General features: G+C 41.5%; 1 protein-coding gene and 1 long non-coding RNA gene across 2 annotated transcripts; one reads left to right on the plus strand and one right to left on the minus strand.

Moving 5' to 3' along the window:
* Nucleotides 1–122: 122 nt before the first annotated feature.
* LOC127470038 (uncharacterized) lies at nt 123–13,827 on the plus strand. Its single transcript, XR_007904147.1, has 3 exons — nt 123–447; nt 10,061–10,133; nt 13,049–13,827. It is a non-coding gene; the product is annotated as an uncharacterized LOC127470038 (long non-coding RNA).
* COMMD5 (COMM domain containing 5) lies at nt 6,101–19,695 on the minus strand. The gene is made up of 7 exons (XM_051785070.1): nt 19,478–19,695; nt 17,752–17,912; nt 16,603–16,631; nt 15,002–15,052; nt 10,897–10,992; nt 9,119–9,194; nt 6,101–6,620 (listed from the first exon to the last, which is right to left on the minus strand). Exons 1-7 carry the CDS (start codon nt 19,620–19,622, stop codon nt 6,519–6,521), a joined length of 660 nt encoding a protein of 219 aa, XP_051641030.1. The 5' UTR covers nt 19,623–19,695; the 3' UTR covers nt 6,101–6,518.
* Between the last annotated feature and the right edge of the window lie 87 nt (nt 19,696–19,782).

The following is a 19,782-nucleotide window of genomic DNA, read 5'->3' on the forward strand; positions in this document are numbered from 1 at the left end:
AAGGCGGGCACGTGACGGCGGCGCCGCCGCTCATTGGGCAGCGCCCGCAGGTTGTTACAAAACCAGGCGGTTTTGTAACGCGCCGGCCCCGGCCCGGCCCGGCCCACCCCGCTCCCCCCGCCCCGTGAGGGGTCACCCGGCCCCTCAGACCCCCCGGCCCCTCAGACCCCCCGGCCCGGCCGTGTCCGCCCCTCGGCGGGTGGGTTGGAGCCGCGCGGCCAAGGGAGCGCCCCGTGCTCGGAGTTCGGTCTGACCCGCCGGTGGGACGCGGGGCTCGCTCCCGGGCTCGGCGTTTTGGTGCCGCCGGTGACACGGAGAAAACAGCGGTTCAAAGAGGTTTTGAGATGCCGTTCCCTGCTAGAACTGGAGTTGTAGAGCCTTGTACTTGCACGGTTAATCAGTCCCTTTCAGGGAATCTACGTAGTGCTGAAGCTATTTTGATGTCAGGTAATCGTGCTTTTAGGGCAACTAAGGAAAACATTAGAAGGAAAATGCTGTGTTTATTTAGTTTTATTGGGTTTATTTATTTACGGCATGGCATGTTGCACAGCTCTACCTGTCCATGCCGGATTCTAGAAAAAAGCACATGATGTATCTTTGTTTTATTCAAGACCAGCCGTGTTGACCATTTGAATCTGCACATTCCCACCAATTCTTGTTAGATGAGAGGATCGCACTAGTTGTGTAACTGTCTGTGCTAAATGTAGCCTAGGAAGAAAATCACCTGTGCTACTATCGAAAAGAAGCAGTTGTTCTAAAAGAAGTTGTCAAATTTTTTTTTTTTTTGCAGTTTCATGCATATCTATAGTTACCAGAAATGTCCATGTTACGTTATATATACATACCCTTTCAAATGTTCTAAAAATGTGGGGCACTTTTCATGCTGTCTTGAAATCCACTGCAGAATTTGAAGTTTCTGAGGATGTCCTGTCACTGATACTACTTGCCTCCTCACGAAGCTCAAGGGACGGGATGAAGGAATAAATTTCCATTTTCCTACTTATAGAAGTGTCTGGACTCCCCAGCTTAGACTGTGTGAGCTAAGCAGGTATTAAGGGACAAGCCCTGCCTATGGAGCTTGAATGGACAGGAGAAAAGATGGAAGAAAGGAGAGGCAACATGAGTTTTGTAAGACCTTGTTTAGAGAGGATACTTGACAAAGTTCAGATGAACTTCAAGATAAAAAACAACTTAAAGCTGCTTAAATTCTGGATCTTAACTTTTAATAATATACACTTTGAATTAATGAGTTCAATATCTACCTGTTGTTCTTAGGCAAATCCTTTAATTGGAAAAAGAATTTAAGAACCATTGGTTTCCATACTTCTTTCTGCCATCACTTAAATCATATTTGAATCTAAAGTATAGCACAGCCTGACAGCAAGTAATTCAAAGAAAGCTAGGACAGCTGAAGCACTTAAAATTTCAGTTAAGCAATGCTTCAGAACAGCTAGAAAGAATTAGCTTGGGAGTGTGGGGTTTTCCCACCAGACTCCAGCTTGCTAACATAGATTTCTTGTTTTCCAAACTTCCATGCAAGAAAATCTCATCCTATAAAAGAATAAAACCCTTAAGAAAAAAAAAAAAAAGGAAAAATGCTTTCTTGCAGCCTTGAGGTCGGCAGTTGTCTCTATTGCAAAACTATAGTCTCGGCAACCCCTCGGTGTGTTATTTTATAACCATTGTCCTGAAAACCACTATGAGTCAAAGCCTATTCAAGCGAGGGAAAGTGACATAACCACTGGTTACCAGTAGCAATGCAGTGACAATCTCCCTATCAGGGATACGCCACCAGTATTTACATAGTTACATAGCAGACACTTAAAGAGATAAATCATGGTATAAAGAGAGGGTTTCTAGCAGCACACAAATTCTAGATAGGGAAGGGGAATAGATTATCATAGAAAATGTAATCAGCATTTGCACTCTGAAAGGAACTTCCACAGTTCCTATTTGCAATGTATGAAAGCATCTGCAGGGCTGGCTGATGCTCTGGACTGAAACGAGTCTCAAAAAAGCACTGTGAAATGCACTTCTGGGAATTCTCTTCCACCAGCAGGGAGGTGGCTGGAACGTTTCAAGGGAAAAGGGAAGCTGTGCTTATGAACTACTCCTGTGTTGGAAGCTGTGTGCTTAGAAGGGTTCAGAACACAGACCCTTATCCCAGGCTAGAAAACAGTTAAGACCTTGTCACAGATGGCCTACGGGCAACAACTCTGTGACTTCTTAGGGGAGAAACCAGCTGGCTCTGCCTCTGCTAGTTCCTGGTATGTGTGTGGTGTTTGGTAAATGTTAGTACTTGGTGGGGTGTGACAGGTACAGAGTGACCTGTACAGTCACTAACAGCAAAATATTTTAAAGCCAAGATACTAATTTACTGTTCACTAGAAGTCAAACAACTACAAAATATTTGATTCTGACATCAGGCCTGGCTCTGCAAAGACTTTTTTTTTAGCAAAAACAGCTGTGTGAATTGAACATACATAATCTAGATATGCTGGGGTGTTTTTATATAACACATCCTGAAAGCACAGAGTTTTCATACATTCATACATATATTCATGGATTTGGAGCAGCAGTAGGTCATGAGGTATACTTGATTAGAAAGCAAAAAAAAAAAAGGAAAAAGGAAAAAAGCACCCTCCTGCCTACCTGCATTGTTCATGAGATCAAGAACAGATTTATCCTTCACTTAAACAGAAGAAGTTAAAGCGAGGAGGTGACTCACTCTGCAAAAGCACATCTCCCTTGTATGATTTTTCTACAAAGGGAGGTTTAATTTCTTCCTTTTAATGACAATGAGCACAATACTGATCTCCTTCCAGCAGTTAATGGCTGGCATAACAGGCAGCGTGAGAGCATGACTACATTCTTCAGCCTTCTTCTGCATCTATAAACTGCATCAGGCTTTGAGACCACAAAAGCCATCAATAAACCTGCATCTTTCCTCTCTCAAACACAACAAACCCAAGTGTGAAATTCCACCCCACCAGTCACGCTGACAAAGCTCCTTCTCTAGTGGAAGTAGGGATGTGAAAAGTCACATCACAAATACAGCCACAGATGGCTTTTTATTCTCAAGTGCTCTGCCCACACTGTAGTGGTCCATAAGCAAGAACAGATTTGGACTGATGGCCCTTGCAGCTGAGATAATTAAAAAAACCACCAAGTGTGAGGCCTGACCAGTATGTCAGGAAGCTGCACTAACTTACAGATAGGGAACAGGAAGGGAAGACATATCAGTTCTTCTGGGTTATTTTGCCACTGAATCTCTGGATGACTTTTGGCAACTATCTTTACCTCTCCTTTTACATTCTGCCTGCTGTGACTACTCCTTCATGTACTGGGTGTCTTTGCTATCATACACACATAATTTACATTGAAAAGAAATCAAGTCCAAGTTCTATTTTAAATCTATTTTGACACATTAATCTTAAAAAAAAAAGTCATAATGTTCCATAAAATAAAAAGGAAATTAAAGAAGTGTAATGGAGAAGTTTATGTTCATATGCCATGGTTAGAAAAATAACTAGAATTCAGATGCAAACACATTATCCAGTTTAAATAAATGCAAGCACCAATAGAGAGAGCAACGTGATCATGGAGGGCTGTTTTTCAGGGAAAAACACCAACAGAGCCTGAGAAAGGTTCTTGTTACCTACTGGTCCATGAACTGTGTAATAAGAAAAAACCCCAGTGCCCTTCCCACGCAAACCTCTGCCTGCCTAATTGATGACTGACTAGTGATCAGCTTGACAAGACCTCAGGACTGACAAAGCGAGCATCCCACTGAGGTTGTACCTTTCACTGCATGATACTGGAAGGGGGAATCACAGCGTGTCCCTGAAGCGTAACCAAACCTAGAGCGGGCTGGGTAAAATAATTTCTGTTCAACCATATCTAGATTCTTAGAAGGTTACTTCTGTTCTGTACTAGAATGAAAGGGCTACTGTCATAAACTCAGTGGAATTCAAATTCCAGAGTATTTTGATCATGAAGGAGTAAGATATTTCAGCGTTGAACAAGTATTTAACATGTAGTTTGTCATGAAGTTCTGAGATACCTAACTGTTCTTTGAAGACTCACATTTTATCAAAACTGAGGAATTATCCACTATGCACTCCCACTAGCCATTAGGGTGACAACTTCTGTTTTACTGGAAAGCTAATCTGTCAGAAGGAAAGCCCAGATTAACTCTTAAGTACAGAGGAATGAACATCCCAAGTGTTCAAGTACCCTCAGCATACACAGTAAACCTCCAATTACAACAAGCTCCTGCTTAATGTGTGGCAAGACAAATTTGAGACCAAGCAGTCCAGGGTCCCTCATGGTCAGGAAGCCTCTCCATTTCTGGAGAACATGGGCAATTGCTGTTACAGGAGAACAACTGAATTAATATATTCTGTCTAGAAGGTAAAGGTATTAATGGATTTTTCTACTCTGACCAGTAAAAAACTACTTTGCAAATGCCTTGAGCAACAAATCATTTTATGCAGCATTCTGTTTGTCTGAAGACTTCACTTAGGCTCAGTTTGAGCTATCTTTGCAGTTTGAAACCTTATAAATCTAAACATCCAGAAGGGAAAGGTTGTAGCAAGGAAGATCATGATCTGTTTTGTTTCACAGCTCGTGATAATGTAATTCCAGAAAGAAGACAAACAAGCTCCACAGAGTAATCAATGCAATCCACAGTCCACTTGAAGGTATAGGAGCTAATTCTTTATGTGCTTTGGTGTTTGGTGTTCCTTGAATACAATAGCTAAGATGCATCATGGATCAAAGCTGGAAGTTATTGATGAATCCCCTACAAAGCAAATGGAACATGCAGCTTTTAAACAGTTTGAAATCGTGACTGATGGTTTATTTGAAACTACAGGACACGTTCTTGCTTGGGTTTTAAAAGCTTTCTGGACCAGAGCTATTCAGCTATCTTTAGACTGGTAGGGACTGCTGTTAAAGAAGTCTCCTCTTAAAAAGTGTGACAAATAAGCCTTATTACGCTTGTTGTGATTTTTAAAATCCAAAAGCCAAGTCATCCTTTCCTACACAAACATCTGTGGGAATGTAAAAGGCCTCCCAAATCCACAATTTTAATTTCAGTAGTTTTCTGCAGGGGGTGAGGAAGATAAAGGCAAGTTCTATAGTCACAAAACATGAAAGAGTATGGGTGGTACTACTGAGACAAAACCCCTGCAATTAGCTAGAATAAGTGAAGGCTTAACAGTGGCAGTAGCGTGTGCTTTCTAAAGTACACCTGACAGGCAGATAAAGCCTCCAGTTCTAGGATGCTGTCTTTGAGCCATTGCTCACAGCCTCCATATCTTTGCTGCTGGGGAAAACTCACTCAGGCAAGGACTGAGGAATGCATCCCTTCTTGGCAAAACTCTTAGGGACATACTTGTGGTCCCACAGCATTTAAATGAGACTTAAAACATATGCTTCGAGTTAAGGGGGTCCTTCTGAGGTTAACTCTTGGGGCAAAGGAATAACTTAGAATAGACTATTTCTGTTGAAAGGGAGGGGCCTACAATGACCATCCAATCCAACTGCTGGAGCAGCTCAGGGAACTTCAGCCTGTGCTTAACTCCTTTCTCGACCTGGGGGCTTGGATATCCTCACACCTGTGACTTTCACCCCAGAGGCTGCAGGCAGCCCCTCCATCCTGGGCTCTGACCTGCACAGGTAATGAGTCTATGGTGTTGTGGGCTACAAGATCTCTGCCTCCCACTGTTCACCATCACTGCAGGCCCAGGGGTTTCTGTCCAGCTATGTCAGCTGATTCCATTCAATCAAACATACAGGCAATACATGAAACAAGAGACAGGCATTTCCACTTAGAAACCCATGACATGACTGCTATTTAGCCCATTATGATCAACCAGATAAAGACTTAAGACTACCCCTTCCCACTTCTGTAATTCCATGGAATTAGTCCTGGAAGCTCAGCTGATACTTTGTTCTTGATCCACAGGTTTCCAATTTTCTTTCAAATTAGCCTTTAAATGTCTGTAGCTATACCTTAGTCACTTAGTGAGAAGCCAGACAACAATTTTACTTATGCAAAACTCAAGATTGCATTTGTCATACTAGAAGGCAGGAGTGGGTTTGTTATTTTATTTTTTATTTGAAGTATTGCAGAGCTTTCTTATGATACATACACATTGCTGGGGCTTCCGGTAGCAGACTTTCAAAAATAATTAAAGTGATGAATCATAATCAGAAATAAATGACTCTTACATCTATTAAGACAGTTATTTAAAAAAATGTTTTGATGAATCATGCAAAATGCTCGCAAACAGCATTATACTTTCTCAGAGATACATTTTTTGGTTTTCCTAAGTCTTACAAAAAGAGCTTGTGCTTTTAAACACTTGAATTGAAAAAAATATTTACAGCAGACATCATAAATGTCACATTGAAGTTCATACAGGCAAAGTGGTGATGGTCCCCTGCTCTACCATTCACAAAACACGCTGAGGGTTCCAGGTCTCTTCCACAAACTCCCAATTTAAAAGTGTTCAGTCTTGGATCTTCAGTATGCTCCTCTTCTCCAAATCATTCATTTCCTTCAGTATAAGGGCAACATTGTATCTCAATTCTTGAAACTTTGCAACTGGCACCTGAAACAAAATATTCAGGGTAGAAAACAGAAGACATCTTAGGAACTTTCACTAGGGCATGCCTATGGATAGGGAACATTGCAGTGTCAGTGCAATCTCTCTTAAAATACGATTTTTTTCAGATTTAAGACAAAGGATTTGAGGTTAATAACATTCAGTTAATTCAACTAAATCCATGTGGAAAAGGAGAGTGGAAAAAACCAGAAATAACAGCTACATAGTACATTTTCTGTACTGCTTGATGGAAGAAAGGAAATACTACAGGATGTAAACTGAGGACTGCTGTGGTGAAGTAAGAGTCCTGGATTGGAAGGAAAAACAAAGACATCTGGAATGTTGTGAAGCCTACAAAATTCTCCAACACAAATTTCAGATATTGCTTGTCCAAACTTGCAAGAGAAAGGAACTGAGACTTGGGGCAAGAGACTTGGCAGCAACCTCAAGAGCAAAGGGCACTGGGCAGTGTCTATATGTGGAAGGCACAAGACTTTGCTTGAACATACAAAGCATTTTCAGCTGTGCAGGAGACTTATGGACTCTACCATTTCAAACCTGAGAAACCACGTGGATGGAAATCTGTTATGTGTTAAGACAGAGATCCACACCTGAGCACAGGCACAGATGGCGTGGCACAGACTAACAACAGGGCAGTGCACAAACACACGTGCTCACAAGAGTGCCCATCCCAGGCTAGCTGCTCCCATGCTGCTCTGCAGAGCTCTGCCTAATTCACTCCACTGCTTTGGCTACACTGAAGACAGCAGTTCTTTTGACAGAGACCCTTGTCATCCTTCTGCCTAGTGTAGCACAGATAACAATTATGTGAGAGGAATCCAACACCCGATTTGCATTTTCCACATACATCCAAAATGCATAAAAAGGCATCATGTCCTTTTCACTTTTGACATACATAGAACAAGACTCAAAATGCTGCAATTCCCACTGCTTTTGAAAAAAATCTTCGGTTAGAAGTCACACTGTGATTAAAAAACCAAACAGAGACCAGAGTGTAACTTCTCCCTGTGCCAGACATATTTTAAAACTGTTCACAATAGAATTCTGGACTTACCATCTTACATAAGCCTTGATAGTTAGCAGGACATTCTGAACATGTCCAAATGAAAGGAAACCAGAGAGCTGAGGACTATATTTGCTTGCACATGGCACCTTGAACCAAAACACAGGTTTATCCCCACTAACTGTGGGAAGACCACTCATCAGATACAGAAATCGTGTTTACAGCCAAATCCTTGGCATTCAGAACTAAGCAGCAGCAGCAAAGAGTCAATTCTAAGAGAAGCACATTGCTTGCTATCAGATATCTGCACTGCTGTGTGTTCTGGACAAACACACCTCCACTACCAAATAGCAAAGGGTCTTCCACAGACTTACAAGAAAAGAAAAACAACTAAAATCAAACCAAAACAACCAGAAACAATAGCACCAAGATGAAGACTTGACATTATATGCCAGGAAATAAAGCCCCAGATATAAACAGTAAAGAATATATACTAGCTTTTATTCCCAAAAATGAAACTTACCCTGTTGTAAAGAGCTAACCTGACATCCATGGCATCATTTAAGTTCCATGGAAGATGTCAAACAGACCTTATGGGATGCTCTGACCTGGACTGTCCAGAGTGGTAAATTTGATCTCCTGTGAAGTGACACCCTCAACATTTTGCAGTGTAGCACAGATTTATGCCTTCCTCAACAGCTGCTTTTTTGCACAACATTTTAACAGTAAAATCAGTTCACCTCTTTCAACCCACAGGGCTTTGGTGCTCCTTCCAGACTACTACTAACCTGGGAACTGAAGTCAAAATCTGTACAGAGTTCAAATGTAACAATGCCTGCTGTGCACTGAATTCCTGTATGCACCACCATGTTATTTATAGAACAAATAGCATTTCTTTTCAAAGGTTAAAATTCCGGAAGAGTTTATGGCATCTTCTGGCAAGCCTTTAGGTACAGTGTCATAAATACTGCCACTGACTAATTCTGAGGTCAGAGAGGTTTGTTTTTTACTTTCTAGCAGCAAGAATGGTAGTGAAGAAAAAGAATAAAACTACCTCTGCCACAGAAGAGAATGTTATCATTCTCTGCAAAATGCAGGTTCAGAAGTGTATCATACCTTATATAAACTACCCCAGTAATTTTCTTGCCCTCGAAAGCCACCTTCAGGTCTGAAGGTTACAGTTGATAACAACCCCATAATTTTTAATCAAACCACATATTGTGCAACAGTGTTTTTCAGTCATTTTCTTCTAAAAGATTAGATTTCAGCAGAATGTGCATAGGAACAAGGTATGAAATGATTTTTGTTGGTGTTTCATTATATATTGTATGCAGCTACACTGAACATGATGGATTCCAAAGCAAACCAAGCAATGGTAACGCATTATTTAAAAGAGCTTTAGTATTTTAAATAATAATTCAACTTTCTAAATAGAACTTCAAGTGGTTTCTTTTTTATTTATTATGGCAATCAGACTTACTTCAAAGCGATGAGCTGTCCCATCTGAAAGCTTCATCATCATCAGAATGGATGGTTGAAGTGCACGGGCCAGTGAGCTGAAATTATTTACATTATTAGTATTACAGCAGCAGCCATCAGCAGCATGATGACTACAGCATTGCACATTAACCATTTTAGATGTTCATGTAGGCTTTACACAGAACATGAGTAATTTCAGTCTCAGAGTCCTTTACCTGTCTGGCTGGGAACTCATGAACATAAGAGTACTGTCCAACTTATCTCAGTATTGAGACTAAATGTTTCTTTAATACTGTAGCAACCACAAGTTTAGGAGCATTTTTGTTTTTACGTAGTCAATTTAGTGGAACTATGATAGGGATGAGAGCTGACCAAGTACTGCTAATAATAATGCACAGTTTTCTTATGCAGTTTACCATCCTGTCCATCCCTTCATATTTTCAACTGCCACCTCACCTGGGGAATCAAGCTCTTCCAGTCTTTATGCTAAATTCGTGTGTGGTTATTTTATTTGATGACCCAAAGAAGGGAAATGAGTCATTCTTGTGCAGCTTCCATCAACTGATGTTGCCAAAGCCTGCTCAGGTACTGACAGGCACTACAGCCAGGAGCCACCATACCTCTCTGCAGAGGCTGTTGCTGCATGATAAACAAGAAATCCCAGGGGGAAGGTTAACTGGAAAGGAAAATAAGAGGAAGGAAAACAAAAAAGGATAATGTATTGCTCCTGTGCTGTTTGGAAAACAAATAATAGGATTTGCTTGCAGCTTGCAAGCACTGTGCCTGAGGATGTTTATCTGGACATTTTGCTCTCTTATAGGTATAGATTTTTTTTTGCAGTGATACCTGTGTGGTGCTTACAGCACTGCTTGGCAGAGTCACCTGAACTAGTAGCTTCTGGCCATTACAGTTTTTACTTAGGAGCCTTTTTTCTTGATTTCAGGAAGACAATCCCTGATTACCCATGGGACTCTCAGCTATGGCAGCAAAGAAGCTGCACTCTCTCCTTGATGCAGGTATCCATGAATGCAATATGAAGTCACTCATGCTAATAATTTACTGTACTAACAAATACTGGATCATGTTCTAATTTATTTCATCTTGGTCTGTCTTGGTTAGAACTAGACAGAGATCAAAACAGCGCAGACAACAGGTTTCTGTGCCAAAGATACATCCCCCAGCTGCCTCTCCTCTGGCAGATGGCAAGAAGCCACTCACTGCAGGCACAGGCAGGATGATCACAAAGGCCTTTGATCCTGTTTTGTGAAAGAAACCAGGAGGTAGTACAATGACCAACTGCATAACTATGGCACTGTAAAGGTGCTGTTCTGAAACCTCTCTTTGTAGAATCTGTAGCACACTGTACAGGGGATGTAAAGTCATTTTAACATGTGCAACATAAAGTGATAGTATACTTGAGAAGTTGCATAGGGGATTTCCCTCCCCCATTCCAGTGAAACAAAGTTTGCCTGGCTGCTTGAGGCTCAATCCATTTAATTTATTCCATCCATCTCTGAGGGCTTGTGGGTTTGTATCAGCTCCTTTAAGTTTTAAAATGGGACTCAAACTTTGAGTGAAATGTTAACAACAATAACATGTATATACACTGACTTCTATCCTGTTCAGAAAATTCCATCTGTATCTTACTGTTTAAGGCTACATGCCAATCCCTAACAGCAAGATACATTTTAACCCTGTTAACATTTTTAAGAAGCCCAAGAAATCAGTTTAACCTTAGGTAAAACAACTTCCAGGGACATGCACGATTCTCTTTTATACCTTGTGGATATTGCTACGTCCACTCTCCACTTGAAGTCCTGGATACCTGGTAGCCTACTTCTTTGTAGCAGAGCTGTGCCTTCGGAAGCGGGACGCCTAAGGAGTAAATCAGTAATGGGAGACTGAAATGCAAATTCATAAAAGAAAAAACAATCTAAAGAGAAAATACGATTCCTCAGAACAAACCTGTCTGGAACTTGTTTCTCTCCTGCATCTGTCCTCATTTAGAGAGGTCTGAGTGAGTAGAGGTATTGTGGATTAAAGACAGCTACGCTCAGATTATCCCCTTTTCCTACGCTTAACTACGATCCACGTTGAAAAAAGAGACCAAGGGACTGTGTAATTCCAGTAAACTGATGTCACTATAAAGTTTACTAAGAGTCACTGTGGTGGCTGGCATATCTATTATTTCAATTATATGCAACTGTGAGGCATAGAAAGAGACCTGCAAATGTATCTTTAAATACATGCAGATCCAACAGGAACAAGCAAGCAGGAACAAGACAGATGACTTACGCAAAACAGTTGGATAAGGTCACCGTATTTCTTCAGCAAAAAGCATCTAGTATTGTCAAGCAGAAATGTTTTAAAATATAATAACACTGAGTGTCTTTTGAGCGTATTTTGAAGCATACTTAAAAAAAAATAGTGTCTCTTGTTAATCCAACATAATTTACAGACTTTAAATTCCTTACATAATGTGCACTGCCAAGCCCAGCACAACCTTCAAGATTTTTGTCTAGTCTAACATGTAAAAAGCCAAGCACTTCATTTATTAGTCATATTGCAGTAAGAATTAGGTCGATCAAGCCCTAGTTTATTTCTGTAAGGAAATACAGTTGACAGTGATTAAACTTCAGATGATTGACAATCTTCAAAGTTGGAACAGCATCTTAAGCTCTGGGTAACCAAAGAAGCCAAATCTGACACAAACACATAACAAGCGTTCATTTTTAGAGATATATGCAGAAATAATTTCAGAATGAGGTCATTGAGCTGGTCCATTCAGGACTATGTGTTACTTACCATATTTACTTTTTTTCCTAAGCATCCCATGTCCCTGGAAGTTATTTACGGTACATTTCAAAGCTACTCCACTAGTCCCACTAAGGGTGGGATAAGAAACGTTACATCCTTTATCCATGGTGCTAGACATAATCTAATTACAGACTTTACATCAGAAGGGAATCCTCTCTGAACAAATCAAGGACTGTAGGAATGGCACTCTAACATCCCTACTCAGATGCTTGTGTGCAAGTTAGCTGGTGCCTTTAGAAACTGCCTGGAAAGATTAATGATCCAATAAGGCACACAGGACTGACAGGTTGAGATCCTCCAATGCTCCTGCTTTTCACAAAGATGATATAAGGAAGAATTTATCCTTCTGGTGGGGGCATTGGGTGGTGTCAGAAATGACACACATTCCTAATAGTATGGTAAAGGAATGAGCAAAAAAAAAAAGTAGATCAGCTGGTTCTTACTGTCAGCTCCTGGATAGGAAGTAGGTCACCATGGGGTGACCATGGGTACAACCATGAGGAGCTGGAGTCTAGAACAGTCATTAGCAGGATTAAACAGTAAGAACAGACCGTTCCCTCAGTGGAGAGCTGCAATAGCTTAATTTGGAGAATCCCTAAAAATAGCCACACTGCTACCATTTCCTTAAGACATGCTAACTCCCATCAATGGAAGATGGTCCATTCAGTGCAGCACCAGCACTCCTGGGGAAGAAAGGAGTAGAAAAAACAGGAAGATGTTCTAATTAGCAATGGTTGGAAAGGCCAGCAATGGTGACCTCCCAAAGAGAGGTGAAGCTTCTGAATATTGTTGGGTGACAGCATTTCTGTAACCAAATATGAAGCTTTATTTCTGGTCAGGACTGCACTTCAGTGCCATTCCCTCGGGAAGAGTCACAACTTTTATGGCTTAGTTTAAGCTTCTGTCAGGACGTTCCCAGTTTGGACAAGACTAAATTAGAACTGCAAGAATCCTGTAAGGATGACAGAATGTGCATAGTGGCCAACATACAAACAGAAATTATACAGGCTGTTAATAAAGCCATTGATTTATAAGAGGAATAGCAAAATGGAGCAGAAAAGACTCCAAAACCTATAGCCTGTAATTACATTTCATAAACACTCTCTACCAACAGCTGCAATATACTGTCAGCACACCCTGCAAAGGCAGAAGTCAGAACAAGTAAAGGACCATGGATCAGCCAGAGACCATCTCAACTATATGTGGAAGGGATGATACCCCTGGTGACAAGAACATCATCTGCTAAAGGATGCAACACAAGAGCACTCAAAAATGAAAGATTAGAGAACTTGGAGCAGCAGCTGACCTAACAAAACTAAAGACAAGTTCTGGATGGTTCCCTATGCACATAACAAGACATGCCTAGCAGGTCACTGAAAAGGAAGGATGAATAAACTGGTATGTGTGAAATGCTGACAAATGCACCCTCCTGGTAGAAACTAAAGCTATACTATTAAAAAAAAAAAAAGCAGTGCATTTATTATAACCATTCAGAGAGGGGGAAGTTAGAGCTATCCTTTCCCTTAAAAAAGTTTTAATTTCATGCAGCTATTTGATGGTGTCAGTGTGGCAAGTTTTTCTTTCCTTTCAGTCTACGTAGCTTGATGGAATTGTGGGGACACAGAAATACAAATGTCAAATTCTTCAGAGCTGTTGTTCAGTGAACAGAAGTCCAAAAATAGGATAAGATGCCAGGAAAAGTATTAAAAATGGATTTTTCTGGGTTATCTAGCTCATATTGAATTTTTGATCAGATGCTAATACATCTCTTACCATCACAATCATATATATTTACAACTCGGTAAGCAAATGTATGATTCAGTGTTACATTTAAGATTATAAAAGCAGATCTGTCTAGAAATCTAATCTGAGGTGCTCTTCTCTGGTCTCAAAACACAGAGCAAGATTACACTGGATAATCACAGCTTTCAAAATGAGAAAAAGCTAAATTTTCCAGCATCGTGATTTCACAGTAGAAAACAGACAATCATGCATGTTTCAAATTACATCTAAATTTATCTTCTTTTTCCACTGCAAACAATATTTCCACTTTGCAACCATGAATTTTGCATTCTTAACACCTATAATTCGAAAAGAGCAAAGAAAAGATGAGAAGACTGAATTTATTTTTACTCCAAGAACCTTTAGCTGTAAGCCAAGATCTTAATCAAGGAAATGAAAAGTATTTTTAACTTTGGTAGCAGCATTCAGACCCTTGTAAGGGTAACTGAAATACCACAGTTATGATTACCAAGATTCTATGCAAAGAATCTGGAGCAGCATTGGGTTAGTGATGCTATGTGCTGAGTGACCTCAAGTTTCAAGGAAGAAAGTTGTAATCATAGAATATTCTGAGTTGGAAGGGACCCACAAGGATCATTGAAGTCTAGCTCCTGGCTCTGCACAAGTTTTCCATATGCAAAATGTTCAAGAAATTTCTAGATGTAGAATAAGCTAAATATGATGGAGCAGAGAACCATTCTTGGGATTCCCTTTTTCTGCATGTTCAAAAAGCTCTTGATTTAGTACTTCCTCTGGAGCTACTGAGGGATACTGCTTAAAAAATGAATTTCACCTAGCAGAGCACTTGATATCTCATGTGTCAAGTCACTCAGTGTGAACTCCCAATTCAACTGTACCTTAAGACTTGATGAATTTCTATCTGAAAAAGCTGCCACGAACCACAGCAAATAGAAGGCACATGTAGCTTGCCTCTCAACACAGCAAGTCTTTCACTGTTGCTCTAAATTGCAATGATAATGATGGCAAAAATGCTTAATTCTGCACTGCATTTTTCATCTGTAGGTATTGATGCATCTCACAGTCTTTAGAACATTATAAAAAATGCTGATCAGAGAAAAAACTGAAAATTGGCATGAAAGCCATTTAATGCATATATAGCCATGCATGATGGACATCATACTGTACTGAATCAAGATAATGGGACAAATCTTGTCTCAATAATTTAGAAAATTTTGCTGTTCCTTCAAGATGCGAGGGATTTGTGTCAGCAGAGCTCTGTGCAACCCTGCTGCCTGCACAATGTATGACACATGAAGACACCAACCTGTTACCAAAGACCACACTGGAAAAGTCCACAATGAAATCTTCTGGTATCCTGAAAGAGAAGAGCAATACAAAACAGTTAAGTTTCTTGTACCTATAATTATGTGGCCGTATCTAGAAAAAGCTAAATCCATTATAGAACACAAAAGATGTGACAACATTTTCTCTCTTCCACTGCTTAAAACTGCCATCAGCTCTTATGTAAGCATTTCAGTATTGATTCAGTTGGAGCTCTCAAAAGGACAGCCTGTGTTTTTATATCAAGAACCCTAAAAACTGTATTACATCTTCCTGTCCTACCTAGTATGGAAATGATGAGTTTCAAAAGAACCCAGTATGTGCTTAACTTCTCTTGGTAAAGTCAAGAAAAATTTTACTGATGGCTCTAACAAGTGTAGAAGGCAGGCCAGCAATGCATGCTTTCAAAAATCCCAAACCTACACATTTCACTTCACTTCCACCTGAAGCACGATGAAAAGAAGACAGAAAGAATTGCTCCCTCAAAAGTAAAACAGAGGCCCTTGTAGCTAAGACTGCTTAGAAAAGGAGCATATCTAACATGAGGACTGGTGTAACAAATTCACACTTCATCCACCCTGTGCCTCTCCACTCCTTTACTATTCCTTCGACACTGGTGTTGCCTCACAAACAAGCTGCTGTCGATTTTCAGTTCAATAGATCAGGCTGTGAATTGCAAAGACTACAGAGCAAACACTCTCCATTCAGCCACATGGACAGTAATCTCCTACAGAGAGGCAAGTTGGACAAGAAGGAGAAGTAACTACTGCTGCTGCCACAGTTAAATCCTCACCATGAATCAGTGCCCAGAGACATTACTCATCAGTGGCTTGAGATACACAGCAGTGTATCAAAGGAAAATCAAAGGAAGTTACCTGTCCTAAAGAGCTTACAGTGTCTAATGACAGGAGAAAAAACAACTCATCAACTCTCACAGTGGGAAGATGAAACAGCAGTTACTACGGCTCGAATTTCTAATGGAAGAAGGGAGGTTACACCACATTTTTAAATGGTATTTGGATAAAAAGGAATTCTTTTTTTATGTTAACTAGCATCTGATATCTAGCTTTTAGGATATGATCTTCTATTCAGACATACTCTGGAGAGCCTGACACAGATTTTGGCAAAGCCTGTAACAAAGGTTATGATTTCTTGAGAAATTGGCAGGAGAGATTGTAGCTGAACAAGGTGGTAGGGTTGGCCTTTCAAAGAAGTGAAAAAGTAGGGCACTTCCTTAGCTTCTCAAATATTACCACTGTCTTACTAAACATGTTAAAAAATATTGCAGGGCAAGGTGGGGATGGCAGAGAGAAGGTCACTCACATTTGCATAACCTACATTACAGACTAAATTAGACCATTCTCCCCAGCATGTGAAATTCACTGCTCATGCTCACTGCTAAACCAAGTCTTACACAACACCTGGTTTTTGACTCTGGCTTTATGTGATGCTTGGCAACAGATGTATTATGTGTTATTTACAGGTAATTTTTATACCAACTTCATTGTGTTGATTCGGGGAAGCAATTACGTAAAAGTTATGAAAAAACAAATATTTAAAAAAAACAGGCAAAAATGGGCATACCTGAGCTCCTTCAGGTCTTCCTTAAAAGCCTAGAAAGACAAGGAAGGTTAAATTTTACACAGTGTAGCCTTAAAAAAATCATTTCTTACCTAGTGAATCAATAGTAGTTACTCTTTCCCAAAAGTTTTAGTCTCGAGTGCCAGTAGTTTTGAAGTGACGGGTGACATATTGAGAAGAATTTTCAGAAGTGTTCCATCAAGTTGTGATTTAATTTTAAAGACCTAAATACCTTGGAAGCCTTTATTTTTCAAAATAACCTCTCTGCCACTTGTCTTACTTAGCTACCCAGAACATATTCTTCTTTTAGAGTAACTGTGTGCCCTTATTCTCAAATATGTTTTGCAGTAGCTTGTTTAAACTATGACAACAGAAAGGAAGTGCAAAAGGTAAGGTCTGAATACTAAAACCATATTTCCACTATGTTTCCTGCAATATGGGAGCATTTCCAGTATGCCTAAGTAAATATGAAACAATATGTCAAACAAGATAGAGGTGCTGGAAGCCCAGAAGTGATTCACTCACATAAAAATAAAATGAGAGAGGGAAAATATAAGGTCGAGGAACATGAAAAATGAGAGAAAATAGCACAAAAAAGGGATAGGGGTTGGGAACACGGCACGTGTCTACATATTCACACCAAACATCCTCAGCATAAGTGGAAACTGCACTTTATTCCAATTTCCACTATACTGTTCTGGCCATAAGACTTTCCTTCCTCTATGGCAGCAATATAAACAAATGCAGGCAAGGAAATATGAGAAATGATAAGTGTGGACAAAATGAGCAGTATATGAACACCCAGTGAGGGTAAGAGAGAGCGGTGACGTCTGTGAAATAACACTTTGCTATGGTTTCTTTGGAGGTTTTAATTTCAGAGTGAAAACAAACATGTACAGTAAACAAGATGATGAAGCAGAAATAGATACAGGAATCTTTTTCCCAAAGCTTAAATAGCTTTCAGAAAGCTCACTGTAAATCTACCCAAGTGAAAGAATAAGCTCTAGATTTTTAACAGTTTTTTACAACAACTTTGACTTGGAGTAACATTTTTATGTGCAGCTCCCCACCCTTGCAAATAGGATCTAGATTGTAATTCGTGTCTGATGCAGCTTTTAACTTATCAGGGCTCCAAGTACTCCCAGAACTTACTTCTTGTTTGAAGGTTGATATGGGGAGTCTCAACGCCTCTCGGAGAAGGGTATACATGCCAGAAATGAGGAAAGCAAGTTGCTCTTCTGAGAGATTAGCACTTTCTGCAATCAGCTTGACAGATTCCTTGCAGTCTTTTCCTTCCAGTGCATTAACGGTGACTGTGAATAAGAAAGCAAAGCAAGACCTCTTTAAAAAGAGGAAGACCTGGAGACTGTGAACATTCACATAAACACCTCTATGATTTTGTCTGACTTAATGTACTTTTACACCAAAATTAAGCCCAGACAGTCAGGCTGCCTGGCACCAATAGAGCTTTTCAGTCTCTGTGGCCCCTGCACTAGACAGCAAATATGGTTCAACATCTGTATTTACTTCTGTCCCAAATGACTCTGCCTATATGTAGCTTTATTACTTTCAGTTATTATTATAAGGAAACCCTGGATACATTGCTCAATTTCTGACACTTTGCAGCAACACTTTGAGACAAACCAGATACTTTGAGTCCTTCTTGACTCAAATCAAAAAGGAAAACCCTGACAGGATGTTAGCTGAGAGAACATATCAGGGTCGCAGCACAACCCCATGCTGGGCAGCAGCTGCCCTCCTCTCAGCTGGCCACAAACAAACTGTGCTTTTGCTTTGCTAAACAACTCTTCCATTAATCCATGATTATTTTACATACCTTAATTTACTTAACTGAACAACTCCTCATTTTGAGGGTCAAAGGTGCTTTGAGAAAATTCTCACCACAGGGAGAAGCGTTATAGACAAAAATGAAATCAATCATTGTCAATCTTACTGCCCCAATCTCAGCAAGAAACCTGCACCTTGAGGTTCCTGTATTGTCTCCTGCACATTATGAAGATGCCCACGGGGTCTCTGACTGTCACACACAGCCTGACAGTGACTGGACCACTGGCTCTGGAGCACAGGGACGAGAGAGGAATAACTCCAACAGGACTCAGCATGAGTTCGGGGGCCATCCATAGCTGCAGAAGTCTGTTCCTCATTCTCACGGTTGTTACAGAACTGTAGAGAACAACCAAGCAAGCCTGGTGCTGTATTTAACCCTCAGCTCTAACTTCCTGACGGGAAAGGCGATGGGAAGTGACACAGGAAGCTGCAGCCTCTCAGTTGTCACAGAATCACAGGATTTCTGAGTTGGAGGGGACCTACAAGGATCATTCAGTCCAACCCTTACCCTGCAGAGGACACCCCAACAATCCCACCATGTGTCCGACAGCGTTGTCCAAAAGTTTCTTGGGCTTTGTCAGAGTTGGTGCTGTGATCACAGTCCTGGGGAGCCTGTTCCAGTGCCCAAACACCCTAGAGGTGAAGAATGTTTTCCTAATATCCAACCTAAGCCTCCCCTGACACAGTTTCAGGCCATCCCCTCGGATCCTGTCACTGGCCACCAAAGAGATCAATGCCTGTCCCTCCTCTTACTCACAAGGAAGTTTAACCGCAATGAGGTCTCCCCTCAGTCTCCTTTTCCCCAGGCTGAACAAACCAAGTGCCCTCAGCCGCTCCTCACACGGCTTCCCCTCCAGGCCCTTCACCATCTTCGCAGCCCTCCTTTGGACGCCCTCTGAGAGCTGTCCTAGCCTTACCGAGAGGATCCACGGCCTCTCGGGGACCGCGGCTCCCGCCCATCTACCCTGGCTGCGAACCCTTCCCGACCCTGCCTGGGGGGCAGCGGGGACCCCTCCGCGCCGGGCCCTACCTTTGAGGAGCCGCCGGAACGTGTCCTTGCCCAGGTCCTGCAGGGCCCGGGCCATGGCCTCCACCTCGGCGGGCACCCGCGGGCCCAGGAACCCGCGGCCGCCGCCGCCGCCCTCGGCGAGCCCGTGGCCCACCACGGCCGCCATGGCCCCGCCGTGCGGCCTCCCCGCCGCGGGGGGCGCTGCGCCGCCGCCGGGGCCGGAAGGAGCCGCCGCGACAGCGCGGCGCGTCCCGGGACCGGCCGCTGATGGCGCCGCCGCCGCCGGGTGCCTGAGGCGCTCCAGCCGCCTGCCCCAGGCGTCCCCG

The sequence above is a fragment of the Manacus candei genome, unplaced genomic scaffold (assembly GCF_025592945.1).
Source record: "Manacus candei isolate 608988 ecotype Guabito, Panama unplaced genomic scaffold, ASM2559294v1 h1tg000003l, whole genome shotgun sequence".
Lineage (NCBI taxonomy): Eukaryota > Metazoa > Chordata > Aves > Passeriformes > Pipridae > Manacus > Manacus candei.

Coding starts and splice junctions, on each gene's coding strand:
- COMMD5 (XM_051785070.1), bottom strand. CDS start 19,622: ATGGCGGCCGTGGTGGGCCACGGGCTCGCCGAGGGCGGCGGCGGCGGC. Junction 15,053..16,602: donor GAAGACCTGAAGGAGCTCAG/GTATGCCCATTT, acceptor CTTCTCTTTCAG/GATACCAGAAGATTTCATTG. Junction 10,993..15,001: donor AGTGTGGTCTTTGGTAACAG/GTTGGTGTCTTC, acceptor TTTACTCCTTAG/GCGTCCCGCTTCCGAAGGCA.